The 15,214-nt window shown below is 36.4% G+C and overlaps 1 protein-coding gene across 3 annotated transcripts in view; it reads left to right on the forward strand.

Annotated features, from left to right (window-relative positions):
- The window catches only part of SLC36A4 (solute carrier family 36 member 4), a 123,998-nt gene that overhangs the window by 56,266 nt on the left and 52,518 nt on the right, over nt 1-15,214 (forward strand). For all 3 annotated transcript variants that reach the window (XM_076328317.1, XM_076328318.1, XM_076328319.1), the window contains one exon: nt 5,739-5,908. In XM_076328317.1, the coding sequence (XP_076184432.1) occupies nt 5,739-5,908 (170 nt within the window). The remainder of the gene's footprint in view (nt 1-5,738; nt 5,909-15,214) is intronic.

Here is a 15,214-nt window from a genome sequence, read left to right on the forward strand (position 1 = left end):
CCATCAGTTCGAACCAAGTCCTGCGACATCTGCAAATATGGATTATGGGGAAATTCTGCTTTAGTACTTAGTAGTGTCCTTGGTTTGGGTCTCATAGAATCATAGAATGATTTGGGTTGGAGAGGACCTTTAAAGACCATCTATTCCAAAGCCCCCTGCCATGGGCAGGGACATCTTTCACTAGACCAGGTTGCTCAAAGCCCCACCCAACCTGACCTTGAACACTTCCAGTGACGGGGCATCCACAGCTTCTCTGGGCAACCTGTTCCAGTGTCTCACCACCCTTATTGTAAAAAATTTCTTTTTTGTCCTTGGCTGGGGTCTCATCTTCTTGAGGCTGAAGATTCTTTCCACCATCTCTTCTTCCTTAAGATGTAAGTGACAGTCTTTGTGCAACAATTCCCTTACTGTGAATCCCAAAGGTTGACTACCATGCAAATATTATAGCATATTAGAGTTCAACAAGACGTTACACGGTACTAGTTCAAGTGGAAGCTTAGCATAATTAATGCCCTGTTGGGTCTAGCTGTATTGATATGCAAGTTTTGTTACACTAGTTTCCAATTTTTTCCCCTTAAAAGAGGTATAACAAAATCTAAAATGTAGAATTGGAGAGAGGCAGACTTTTGTTAACTTCTTTGAGCACATATGAATGATTTAGAATTTTTTTTAAAAGGTAGCCTAAGGAGCCATCTTTATCTGATTGGACTATAATATTAAATTACTAGTAAAATCACTTTAATAGCATAAAACTTGTTTCCTAATCTGAAAAAATTGAATCCTTGTAGAGCTAGAAAAATAGTTAGTATAATGGAGACGCTTACTTTGAACTACTGTGTATTTAAAGCTTTGAATCCTGTTTTTGAATATCTTTTAAAAATTATTTTTGTAAAGGTTTGGGGTGATCTGAAGCCTGAGGATTACAGGCTATTCGTGGGTAGCTGGTCAGTTTTTCTTTTTGTTAACCAGCTAAAATCCATGTGAGCTTCTGGAATAAGGACAGCGATGCAGACCTGATAGAAAAGTGACTCTATTTTTTTTCCACTAAATTTCTTAAAGCTGCTCAGCAATCAAAAAGAATTATGTCACAAATGCAGTGGCTTCTAAACTAGCTACACCATTATGTCACCATGTGAAGTGATGTAATAGTTTTTCTGTCCCTTTGAAATATGCCTTTGGGGCTTTATTGAGTTGTGTACAGGGATGGTCAAACCTTTAATACAAATAATTTAGGACCTGTTAGTCAAAATGTATTTTTAGTCAAAGTGTATTTTTCTTTTTTCCCCATATATACACTTTTAATTCCTTCTGTATATTTGTTCAGTTAATAAAAAACCTGATTTTTTTGTTAGCAGTCTTTCGGTATCATCAAAAATTGAAAACTTGATGAACTGGCTTACATTGTGAGATGAGAAGCACGTAAGGCTGGGCTGAAAGGGCTATTCAAGTTCATCAGCTGCATTCCTCTGTTCAAAACCACTCCAGTGTACCAAAACCATTACTGACTGCATATTCAACACTTCCTTCAAAATGTTGAAGGAAGGATGATGGAGGCATCCTGTTGTGGTAGGAAAGAGGTGAGCTGTATGGATACAAATTTTGTCATGCCATGCCATTTGGCCACAGGACGAGGGGCCAAAAGCAGTCCTGGCCAGATTTTATTCACTAATGACAGATACAGGCTATGATACTCAAAGGGAGTACACTTTGAGTGACCCCTGCCAGGCTTTGAGAGATACAGAAACAAAGGTGCACTTTCTTCTTTCCCTGCTCTTGCCGCTGTTTTTTCTTTTCTTACTGTTGCAAGTTGCCTTTGCCTTTCTGGTTGCAGTTGAACTTCTTTTTGAGGACTGAAGCAACGAAGTATGCGGTGCTTTGGTCTGCTCAGCATCATCTGTTATCAAAGGTTGTTTATGAGAAATATTTCCTCTTTCATTTGTGAACACACAACACCCTATAGCAAATGAACCAAACTTTACTCAAAAGCTTTGATGATGTTCTTACGTGCATTCTTACAAACAAAATCATACCAAGAGACTCATAACTTGTGTCAGATAGCTGTAAGCAGACTTAGGGCAAATGCTTGTAGTTTATGCAGTACGGATTAAAAGTGCATCTAAATTTATAACTGTTGGTGGCATGGGTAATTCTTTGTCACTTTGTTCATTCAGCCACAAATTACAGTGGTAAAAGTGTCCACACTTCTTTTTTTTGGAAGATTTGCTCTAGTTTTTTGAGAACTTAACAAAAGTTCTCAAACTAATTTCTCTGAGACCTTCTCTTGGAGTAGATCTGCGGACATTTTGTTTACAAAAAGCTGGAGAGGAAGGAAAACCAAGGAAAAACCAATAATGCTACAATCATATAGCAACGGATTTCACTGTGTTAAGATAAGTGAGATAAGAGCATGAGCATGATATCTAAAAACCCTTAACTATCTTGGAAAAAAAAGGAATTTGTTATTTAAAATTTGGCAAGACAGTGCCAATATATAGGTTATTTTCCAACACATGTAAGGAAGCAAGATGCACAAGTCCATGCAAAATTATATTGAAGTTAGGCTGCCAACCCATTCGGGCATTATTTTAAAAATATTTTCCTTATTTTATACCTGAGCCTCACAGCCGCTTTTATTATATTTCTTACTGAAATACAGTTTATATGAGGGTAGATGTGAATTTTTGTCCTTGATTTTTTTTGTCTTCACCTTTGATATGACTCTTTTTTTCTGATAAATACTAATAATCTTTTCCTTTACTCACAGGATAGGGTTTTCTGGTTCAGCACAGATCTGAAAAAAAATACATAAAAATTAAAGCTGGATGATCTGAAGTCAGTTAATATCTTTGGAACAGTAAAGAGTACTTTGAACCAATTTAGGCAAGAAGTTGTTAAATGTAGCTGAGCTTTATATTGTTTATAAAGAAACTGTCCACTATGTTGCACTTTCTGAACATTTTTATCTATACTTTGATGACATGCAGGGTGAAATAACACTAGAATGGAAAGAGATTAATGAGAATAGAAATTCTTCGCTCTTCTTAAAATGTAGCTTGTGCCTTTTACCAGTCTGTGTAGAGATAATTTTGCTTTTTATGTAACTGAATTCTTGGAGTGGTGCAAGACAGCAGCTTGTCTTTGTCTGGCACAGAATTTAAAATCATCCTAATGTAGCTTTTCAAAAAAATACAGTCTCTCTTAAAAAAAAAAAAAAATCTTAATCCCTAAAATGTTTGTCTAGTTACAGCAGCTCTAGTCCTGTATGTTAGGAATCAAAATGAACTCTTTTCTACACAAGCATACCTTTTTCCAATTTCTTTTTTTTAGTAATATATCCTGCCGATCCACCACTGCCATAAGATTGGCACAATTTGGAGCTGTAGAACTTGGTACTCCTTTGTGTTGCTCTAAACCCTATGAAATTCTGGTACAAACCAGTGTTTTTTCCCGTCATTACTGACTTTAAATATCAGGGCCATTACTTACACTTCCATCACTTTGTATCTGACACAACCCTATGCCAAACTTTGGTTGTGTGTTACTACTCCTTTTTGACATGGCACAGTAATTTAACAGTGTTCTGTACCTAGTGCTTTTGAAGAGGAGGGTGTGGACAGCAAGCAAATTTGGTTATGGGTGTTTTCTAGCCTTGAAGATACACCTTCCAATTTTAATAAATTTCCTGAGATGTCCTCTTCCCAATGTGAAAAGTGTTTTCAGGAACACTTTGTGAATATACAGAAATCTGGAAGATACTGGCTTTGGTCTTTAAAATGGCCAGTGTATACTTCCACTGTGAAAGCTGTATCAATGTGCCGATTATATTTGATGTGAATTTGGAATTTTCTTTTCCCAAATAACTGCCTGCTGTATAACCTGCTCTTCTTTCAAGTTTATTGATTTATGATTGCATGATATGGACTTTTTGTGGGTTTTTTTGGGTACCTATTTTGGCAGTATGCTTATCTTCAGCATTTTTGTAGGCAGTTATAACTGTTGCAAGCAGATAATATTATCTTTTTGCTTACTGGGAATATATATATGTAATGCCTTAGTGCCATGTGGCCATAATGATACTTTGAGCATCAGACAGAATCCTGCTACCACTCATGAAAGAGCCTAACACATTGTATCTTTTTGCACTTTTCCTTCAGTTGATCGTGATCATCATCACCATAACTATTACTAAGTTTTGCACCTCTTTTTATTCTGTTGGGAGAACTTCATAGCAAGATATTAAAACAGAATAGAACATAATCTGTGTAACATTTAGTTTTCTATAACAGAATGACTGGTTTGGCTCTGAAAGCTGGAACTGTGGCCTTCCTGAGTGCATATAGTTTTGGAAGCAATAATTAATATGCAGGAAGGGCATCAAAGCTGGCTGGAAAAAATTACTTCTCTAGGATTTTCTCACACAAAATCACCACACCGCTCTTAAACGGAGACTTCGTTGCTTAGATCGCAATTACAGCTATTGATCTTCAAAGAGATTTTTATTTTTCTATTAGTGCTTATGTTACTAAGGTTTTTTTAAATTGTGTTAAGAACCTGATACTCCATTTTGTGTTTGATCAATAGTTACCTGATAGCAAAGACTGATTGTCAAAATGGTAGTGCATGTTCAGTTTTCATCCTCATTAAGAAACACAAACAGCATTGCTTGAATTTTTGTTTTCCCCCACATTAAAATACTTCTGTTGTATTGTTTTGCCCATTATTTCAGCTTCTGTGTTAAAGAAATAATTTGGCAAGAGAGGGATGAAATCCTGTGCATGTAATATGGCTTTTATTAGTATAGTAAATTGTTTTAGTATAATAAATTAATATAATTAGTATAATGTTGATCACTGACTGTGTCTCGGCTTATCTCTTGAAATGAGTAGTGGCTACTTTCTGTCATCGTGGCCCTCAGCCTACTACTTAAGGACTCCGTAAATCACATTCTGGCTCAAAGCAAGCCTGTAGGCACAGAACCATGGAGAGACTGGGGTGCTGGGGAGTGTGCGGTAGCTTGGATTTCTTCTTTTTATTTTCCCCCACTGTGGAGCTGGGACACAGTCACTGAACACTCTAAGGTTTGGGGTCTTGGAAGCTATAAATACAGCTTTGTGGGATTTGAGCTGAATTTTAGTTTCATGGAGGCTGACCTAGTGTTGATTTAGTTGTGTTGTCTAATATGCAGGGAGTTCTCAGAGTAAGTAGAAAAACCCTGGCATTGCACGTGTCAGAAGCAAAATTTGAACCTATTGCTCTGAAAAGCCAAACAATCTTTCTGTCCACATCTTCCTTCTGTTTGGAAGGAAGTATATATTTATATTTTAAATATAAAATTTATATTTGCCCTGTGTTTTTTGATGTACAATTTTAGGAAAAAAGCCACTGTTGTTAACCAAAAATAGTCTAGGGGAAAAAATTATAGTCACTTTACCAGTCTTTTTAGTTAACAACCTAACAACTGTGGGGATTTTTGTAAACCTTAAAGTGAAGGAAAAAAAAAAAGCACTGAACAGGTTATATTTTAATAGGCCTTAAAGCTTGTTAAATACTCTGAATTTACATACAAGGTGAAGAATCTGGATCTAATTATAAATGTGGGGATTTGCTTGCTTAGCCATTAATGAATTCTCAAATGTGATATGACAGAAAATTCTTTAAAAGAAAAAAAAAATTAGCTTGCTAATTTTTTTAATGAAGAGTTTGCAACTTAAATGAACACGTGTAAATGTTTTGAACAGGTTGTACCAGTCTGTAAAGATTCTGTACTCCTTTGGGATTTTTGTGACCTATTCAATTCAGTACTACGTCCCTGCGGAGATCCTCATTCCAGCTGTCACCTCCAAAGTGGAGCAGAAGTGGAAGTTACTCTGTGAGCTTGCGGCAAGAGCACTATTAGTCTGCTCAACCTGTAAGTATGTGCAGAACATCCATAAAAAAGCTTGCTATTACACGTTGTTGGGGCCTGCTTATTTAAAGACATGTTTTGTTATTTGTTTTTCCAGAGGCTAGCAGACCTGAAATTTTGTTTCAATGATTCAGTATGTTTTGATTTTCATGAACAAGTGAATCTAATGTTGTATTTGTATTTTAACCATGCTTTTTTTAGTAGGTGTTACCAATTATTTGACAACCCTAACTTTTGCAATAATACTCTAAAGCTGCCAACTTGAAAAATATTTTCTTAGAATAAAAGTTTTAAAGTAATAGACACACGTTGCTGTTTCATGTCAGTGTTTCTCTATGTGATCTGCAGTACATGCTGCTCATGGAGAAATCCTTTTTCTGTTGTGTCAGTCTGAGGATTAAGCCCAAGGTGTGGTGCTCTGTGTACATACAATAGCACTGGCAAACATGGATGGTTGGTCAGAGTGTTCATGCAGGGCCACTTATTTTAGGTGATAATGCTCCAAAGTAGTTTTGTACCTCTCCACTCAATGTCTGTTACTCCTTTTGTTTTTCTCACTTGTCCCCTACTCTTCCCATCCCTCGTACTGTGTCCCCACCTTTCTCACAGCAAGTCTAAGTACCATAGACACTAGTAGTAATCAGCAGTGCTCACTGAATGGGGAGCATGGCCTCATCTAGGAATCGATACTCCTGCAGATAATGAACTGAGGAGGAAGTTTAGGTTTGTCGTTACAACTCCCATCTAAAGTGCTGAATGACATAGGAAGCTTTTCTCAAAGCTGTTATAAAAAATTGTTTCCAGTACAAAGCTGGCTTCTTGACTCCACCATTTGTACTGAAATGAGCTGTTTACCTTAAAAAAAACCCCAAACCGCCAAACAAGCAAAAAATGCCAAACCTTGTTTTTTAGAGGGAAAATATTGATGAAAACAGAGTTTAGTTTTTGTTGGCTCTCTTCTCTTGGTGAGTACTGACCGGTGGCTAATGTGCTGGACGGCCGCTAATAATTGTTGTCAAAGAGAACTTGAACATCCAGCGAGACCTTCTTAAGGTCAAGCCTGTTGAGATTAACAGTTTAATGTTGGTGCAATTTAATTACTGCAGTAAGGAAAGGGAAATACCATTGGTCTAATAACTTGCTGCTCTGAAAATACATCTGCTGTGTGAAATTAAAAAAAAATAATGTGAAAAGCTTTCTTGCATAATGAAGTGCAGATCTCCTGAAGCACCATATAGCCTGTGTTCTGCTTCAGGTCTTCATGGTGCATAGCAAACCTGTTAAGATTTTAAGATTGAGGATAGATGAATAGCTCTTGTAATACCGGAGAGACATCTAGATCAAAATGCTTCAGAATCCAAAATGCTTTTCAGTGTCTCGCCAGGACTGGAGTAAACTTTACAGTCTTAACCATATCTTGGTGTCATGAGGCCCTCAACTTCCACTCATTCTCTGTTGTGCTTTATGTGCCCCTTATAACCCGCCCTGGTAATGATACCACAATACATTTGAAAAGCTAAAATTCTTGTAGATCCAAACTGTTACTTACAGCTGAAGGTTTCAGGAGTTTATAGGTGAAAAAGATGCTTTCAGAGATGTGTCTGATGAGAAGAGCCCGTGGTGAATAGGTTTAAAAGCACATTTGCCTGTTTGACTTTGGGAAATTATGAATGACTCCATGATATTCAGCCCTAGTTGTTTTTTTTTTTTTCTTAATTTTATTATTGAGCTTTGTAGTTACTGGGTAGTCTGGGAAGGCAAAACTGTGGAACAATCTCCAAGAAAAGGAAGTAGAAAAAAATAGAGAATTAGCTTTAAAATCTGGAAGAGGAGTCTGTGAAAGGTAAAAAGAAATGGAAGCAAAGCAGAGGTGGGGTACCTTGTGAGTGAGACTTGAAAATGGAGCGGTTGCCTGTTGGGTATAATTAACTACAGTTGGGTGAGTTGGGAGAGGAAGAATCTAATCCAGCATGAATTGTGGTGGGCCCCTTTTTCCCAGAGGTATGTTGACATGTATTCTTTCTTCTACTTTTTGTTTTCATGCAGTTATGCACTGTGATTTTTTCTGGGTTTTTTTCATTATAAACCAGCAGCTAATGGTCTTTCTTTTCTGAAGGCATAATCAATACTTTAAAATTATTCAGTATAAAGTGAATGCTATATCTTTATTTCTTTTAAAAAAATATGTAGTAAAATTGGACCTGGTTTGTGCCATTGAGACTTAATCTGTGATGTGAATCTCTAAAATGGACCTGCTGAAGTGTTACAGGTGTTACTGGGATATTTGAGAGCATTAAACTGTTTGCTGCAAGGCACAGAAAAGTAAAACTAAAAATTTGCTCTTAAATGTTTGATGTTTGCCAGGCTGTTGTGTGATATGTTGTGTTTATCCAAGTCGTCATTTCAGTTTTTTTCAAGTAGTTTCTACAAATTCTATGCATGCAGTATCCAGAATACTTTTTCACCAACAATTGTGTCTGTAAGCTCCCATGCTTACACTCCCCTTCTGTTTGTCATTTTTCATTGAAGCATTGGTTATAAACCAGAATTGATTTAAGTAGTGTTTCGCTTTCACTAGGTGCAGACCATGGTTCCTAAAATGATTCAGAAAAGTGTTTCTTTATTACAAAGAAAAAACCCAAAACCTTTTAAATTGAGTTTTAAAAATGAAATGGTTTTGGTATCTGTGACGGAATATGTTGTAATGTCTGGACCATTCAGAGGTCATACACTGACTAAAAGGACTCTGCCTGCTTGAAAATAATTCTGTAAAAAGAGAAACTTCAGCTGTGTTACTAATGACACATTAGCTTCTTAAGTGAAGACTTGAAAAATCAGTTATTACTATTTTTTTGGGCTTTTGCATTTCTCAGATAAATACCAATGAGGTCATTGTTTTATTGTTGCAGTGTATCAGAAACTTTACTGGGAAAAAGCATACCCTGGAGTGGTTTTTTTTGGTTTGTTTGGTAAGGTTTGTTTTAAATAAGAACTTGACAAACGACTGGAGATGTAGCACACATCCAAAAAACCATATGCCTTGCTTATGGTTTTTCATTATTTACTTGCTCACTGTTGGGCACTTAGCATTGCAGGAGGATGATCACAAGTATATTACCTATTTTTAGATTTGCATGTTCGGCTTCCTCTGCTATTGTTTCACAAATGAGACCTTATCTGAAGCATGCTATGGAAAATACACTTGACCCCTAATGTCACCAGTCTGAGCCAAACCTTCCAAGCTTGGGGCAGGGGAGGAGCGTACCCACGGAGGAGCGTACCCAGCCATTGGGAAGTGCATGGCTGGGCTGGGTGGTTGTTGCTCTGGGAGTAGGTCAGTCTTTGCTCCCTTAGCAGTTCTCGAGGAGCAGTGAGATCACCTGGACTCTTTTTCTAGACAGAAGTGGTAGTTAAAGCTGTTCAAAAGATTGTTTCTTACCATATTGGAAAGAAAGTTACAAATAGACTTAAGAACAATGTTCACAGTAGGTGTCTGAAATTTCACATCTGTTCTTAGCAGCTTTTTCAAGAGTCTGACATGGTATTATTCAAGATAAAAGCAAATACTAAGGAGTATTTTTGCTGGCAGAGTGCTGGACTGGCAAAAGCATGCTTTTCCTTTGTTTATAGCCCCTTGTTTATACTTTCTGAACAAGGAAACAGTGAGTGGAAATGACTTGACAGACCTTGTTCCCTACTGCTTTTCTCCCTTCTTCCAATTTAGTTTCGTGGTAAAATAGCATCTTAGTATTGCATGGGTAAAACTGCAAGTCAGATACTTTTCAATTTTAAGAAAAAGGACGGAGAGGGGTTTTCGCTTCATGTGATATTGAACACTTCTCTCCATTTCATTTGCAAGAGATGTACATCTCTTCATCTTTGCTTGGATTTCACTGTGTGTGGTGTAGCAAGTTGGAAAATCACACCATACTTCATAAATCATAACACTAAACGGTTGTTTTACAAGCTCAGGTGAGCACCTTGTGCACAGACTGGAGGGATGAGCTAGGCTTATGGTGAAAGTCCAGACTAGAGCTGGAGACTGGGTTTGGTAGTTGTTGAAAACGGGTGGGAGCTAGTCTTGTGGCTAGCTAGGCAGAAATATGATTGAAAGCTGGACTAAGCATCACTGTGGGGGGCAAAGTTAGAAATTAGGAACACATACAAACAGAAGGAATGGGACGAGAGCCACCATAGGATTTGGAAAGCACTGAAAACACATATGGAGGTGCAGTGTTGTGTGGATACTCACTGGCTGCCCTCAGGTCGTGCTTGGAAGTTCACCACTGGAAGTTCATCCAGGCACGTGCCTAAGGATCTCCAGCAGCTGTGTATGTTACAGCCTCTGCCTGATGACTTGCCAGCTTTGTCCTTTGGTGGGTCAGTTCAGCTCTTTGTAATAGTTAGAGACACTCCTTGTAAGACGTAAGAGGACAGAAAATCTATCTGATTGTGCTCAGATAGTACAACCACATCCTTGTGGTTTCGGTAGGTTCTGTTACTGTTGCATATGCATTTTTATTTGAAGTGTAATTGCTTTTCATGTATTTTTCTCACAGATTTTACTTAGTGTTTGTGGTATTTGAATATCAGGTAACTTCAGTACTTTGAAATATTTGTCAGTGTGGAATTTTTATAATGTTGAAAGTATTTACCCTGATTTTCTATTTTTAAAACACACGTCACAAAAATAGTTTGGATCTATGTTTGCTGCATCTGCTTGGATACAGGTTGGGCACGGTGCCCATGGTTCAGCCCTTAGCTGAGCCTGTTATGTCATGGGGTTGTAGCTACTGCACATTGGGATTAACCATTTGAGTGTGAAGCTTTTTAGTTTGCTTCTGAAGGAACTGGACCATCCTGGCTGAATTTTTAAAAGCTTTGTTAATATCTTTACATAGAACAGTATAAGTTTTACTTTTATCTTTCGAGAGACCAGTTTGTCTGGAAGAACAAGAAAAAAACCATCTACCCAAAGAGTCTTGTTCAGTGCATTGCTTGAAATAAGCTGCCATTATATCATGAGAGTTTTTTACTCTACCCTGCTTACCTGGCACTCAGATCATGGTAATTGTGGAAGGGGAGAGTTTGAAGAGGTTTTGTTGAGCCTGAACAGTTAATTCTCCTGGGTTAACAGTTTCAAAGTATGCTGAGCACATGGAGATTGAGAGGAGATCTGGAGATCATCAGCTTCAACTGCCAAGCATTAGTCAATATTGATGCTAAATAGCATCAAACATATTCACTTCTGTTGATGCCTCTCAGTGAAAATTGTGGTTAAAAAATTTAGGGTGGGGCAAGAATATAAGTTTCTAGTAGAATGTAAATGTAAGTTTCTCTCTAACTGTCTAACAAAGACTTACTCATGTCTTCTGCCAGAAGGGCACTAAAATTAAATTGTGCTTGCTGGAGCTGTTGGAAGAAGTTAAAAAAAAAAAAAAAAAAGTATTGAGAAAATAATTTTCATCTGTATGGTGGCAGCAAATCCATGAAGAAATAAAGGAATAAAATAGAAAAGAACAATTTAAGCAGTAATTTAGTTATTAAAGAATAAGTTGCATTTGATTTATTAATTTCAAGATAGTAGTGAAAGAATTTCTTTTGTGAGTTGGTAAAAGCTGCTGAAGAGCATCAGCAAATATAATGGAGAAAACTGGAGTTGAGAGTTAATAGTATTTTTCATCCACACAAGAAATACAGATTTTTTTTTTTTAATAGCTTAATTTAGGGCTGCATTCCTGCAGCCACGGTGCTCCTGTTAAAATGAAAATTAAGAAATATTGCATTTGAATGTGGATGTGGAGATAGCAGTTGAATTGTCAGCTGTTTTGATTGCTAGCTTGAAATGAAACAAATTTAATTGAATGGCTGATCCAGCTGAGCATGAACTGAGCTGTTAGTGAGCTGCTTTCCATTAAAAAAAAAAAACAGCCTGAGCTTAGTGTGTAATTTTACCAAGAGAATAAATGCATTATTCAGTTGAACTCAGCAGTTATGCTTGTCTAAATATTTCCCCATTTTAACTGTACCTGGTTTTAGGAAAGAACAGTTCTTGATGCTGAACAATTAGGCACAAGATAACACAATGTTTACTAGATATCTTGAACTGTTTAATGACATTGTGCCAATAAAATACTCGCTAGAGTAGCTGCAGCAGAGGTAACATGAAGGAATTTTAAGTTCTATATAGATTTTAATATATGCTTTTAAGATTAAGTGATAATAATTTATATAGAAGTAATTTGTGTATCAGTCATTGGACAGATTTTTTTTTAGTAAGAGTTTGTTCATTTTAAAGGGTAATATTAGCGATGGATAAATTGAATAGTTAACTTTGTGATTTTAAAAAATTCCAGATGGGATTTAGGATATTTGTGTGGACTGTTAACAGGACCCTTGAAGTGGGCTTAAACACAAAATAATTGTTTAGGAATTATCAAAGGAATAAAATTAAATATTTGATTAATTAATTCAAATTTTTTTTTTCAGTGTGGGTTTGTATGTTTTTTTCTTGGATATGGATGGCTGATGAGCATAATTCTTATTTCCTAGTAGAAGATCCTGTGCTGTGGTTTTCAGTTGAGAGATGAGAACAAGCATCATTGTGTGTTTTTTAGGCATGTGCTTAGGCATGAGAAATAAGATACGTGAAATCCAAGTTCTTCCGACCTGTCTGAGTATCTTTGCAAGAAGAATGGATCTCTTAATATCAGGGTTATATCCTGATTATGATTTCTTTCTCTTGATGTGCCATTATGAATTATGGCACATCTTATGAATTGCTGTTGGTGTAGGCATCACTTTATGTACATATAACTAATGTTCTTTATCACAGTACAAATATTAAACTTTTTTTAACCTGATTTTAACATATGGATACCAAATGTCTATCTGGTTATCCAATCTATTTGGTTAAATGTTATGGATTATTTGAATGGTGCTAGAAGTGTTTCTTATTGCTGGTTCTAGAGACGTTAACTTGTGAATATAAGTTGTATGAGGTAACGGGTTGGGGATTTTCTTTCTAAAACTAGCACTGCTCCAGAAGTAACCGTAGGGTCCAGCAGAATGGTCTAATGTTAGTATTCATCCAAGCCTTAGGAAGCCAGCTGGTTTAGTTCTTCCTTTTGGTCCATTGCTTCAGCTGACATCAGATCTTCTTTAAAAGTGCCTCTGATATGGACCCAAACAAGATACTACTTGCAAATGATTATATTCTTAAAACCTTACACAGAAAGCTAAGGTTGTGAAGTAAATTACTGAAAACTTTAAACGTGTCCTGCTTTATTTATTTTTTTAATCACTGCTGTGTCGACTGGACCTCCTTTGGTTCAGGTGTTAATTAGGATTCTGTGAATAAATTCAGATTTTGAAGTGCAGCTGTTGTCCAAAATTTTTTTGTAGGTATGGGACAGGAAGAAAATTATGGGCTTTGTGATTGAGGTGAAAAATAGAAAATTTTAGAAGATTGGTAATAAGAAAAATTAAAAATATTTTAAAACAGCAGCAATGTCTTTGTCATAAAATTTCCTTGATTTTTCTTTTTGAGACATTTGTTTTATTTAAAAAAAAAACAGTTAAGAACAAGTAGTTCAGCAGTGCATTTATGTACTCTGAAATAGTTGGTCCTATTCTGGGCCAGTAATTATTTCCTAGTAAACAGACCTTATTACTTGCCACAGTTTAGTGTTTGCATTAAATATGTATTTTACAACTCTGCAGGAATTCTTGTGGAAAAACATTATGGTATTTTAATTGAAAATTGGATTATAGCAGAGCCTTTTTTTTTCTTTTTTTAAATTTGTGGTTGCTTTTACAGGCTCCTTTGCAAAATTTAAAAATCTAATCTGTTCCAGCTTGCTGTTGACACTTTTTGATATGAATTTTGATGATGTTTGTTTTTCTTATTTCTAATTATAAGGCTACCTTTTCTCTAATGCTTTATGGATTTTGTGCCAGGCACTGATGCTGGCTAGATTCCTTGGGACGGCTGGTGGCGGATGGGTAGTAATGGCAATGCTGGGATGAGCAGTCAATTAGGAGCCTGGTCTATGCACTGCAATGAAGGCAGAGTTGCGTGGCACCATACTTTTACATGTGTAAGTTTATCTTGTAGATGTGTAATTTTAAATGAGATGAACTTTATTCTCTGTGGTTTATACCAGTTTCCGTCTGACAGGTTTCAATATCCGTATAATTTTAACCTATAAAATCCTGCATGGAGTTTTCCTATCCAATACCACAGCGCTATTTTTTTGCTTATTCCCTATCCAGTATCTCCTGAATATCAATCTTACCAATTTTCAGTGACAGTTTAGCTGTAAAAAATTCATGAATCTGGTGGTTTCTAAATTTATAACTTGAACCTTTGGAAAAAAGGTGGGAAGTTTTTTTTGGTTTTTTTTTTTTTCCTAAAGGAAATTCTAGCACAGCAAATTTCTTGATATACTTCTAAACTTGATGAGAAGGAGTAACACACCTGCTCAGTTACCCTGCTGCTATTTGGGAGAGATGGGTTTAGTTTTAGGCTGCAACATTCTGTGTTACTTGAAGAACTCAGTTGATCATCCTGGATATAATACTTAGTATTTAGAAGGGTTCCAGAGCCATATACATGTATTTACGATGAGATGGTCAAGTACTGCAATGAAAGGGAGTATAGTAATAGAAATAGTGCAGCAAATTCAGATGCCAGTGTGTAATACTGAAATTATATATTGTAATATATAATCTATATATCTGGGTGTTTTATATATGGGTCTCAATTAGGATTCACGCATAGGCTGTAACTTCTTTAAATGCATTAACAAAATCACTCTATACATGGTGAAAAGTGTTTTAAAAGTATTGTCAAAACTAAGACAATATATTTTTTTGTAGTTTAGATGTTATTAGTGCAAAGGAAGCCAGCAAAAAGATGAGAATTATATTATGTTTGAATGGTTTAGAGGTTCCTTTCTGACTCATGCCTTCAGCAAATACGGTGAATAAAAATTACCAGACTGTGCTTACTAATTTCAAATATTTTTTGTTACTTATGGTACAACGACACATTGTTAAGTGCAAGTTGAAGATTGATAATACCATTTACAGTGTAAACCTATGTGGCAGTCCATGCTCTGAAGATTTTAGGTGATGCATGGCATAAGTTGCAAAGTGCTACGTGGGTTAAGAGTCATCTAGTTTAGCATGCAGAAGTCTGCTCTCTGGACCCCTGCACCTGCAGTGGTCATCCTAGCTAGGCTTCTTGTAATCAAGGGAGAGAAACAGGTGCTTGGAAGGGCACAATTTGTCTAATCTATTTTACAT

Source organism: Aptenodytes patagonicus, chromosome 1 (assembly GCF_965638725.1).
Source record: "Aptenodytes patagonicus chromosome 1, bAptPat1.pri.cur, whole genome shotgun sequence".
NCBI lineage: Eukaryota > Metazoa > Chordata > Aves > Sphenisciformes > Spheniscidae > Aptenodytes > Aptenodytes patagonicus.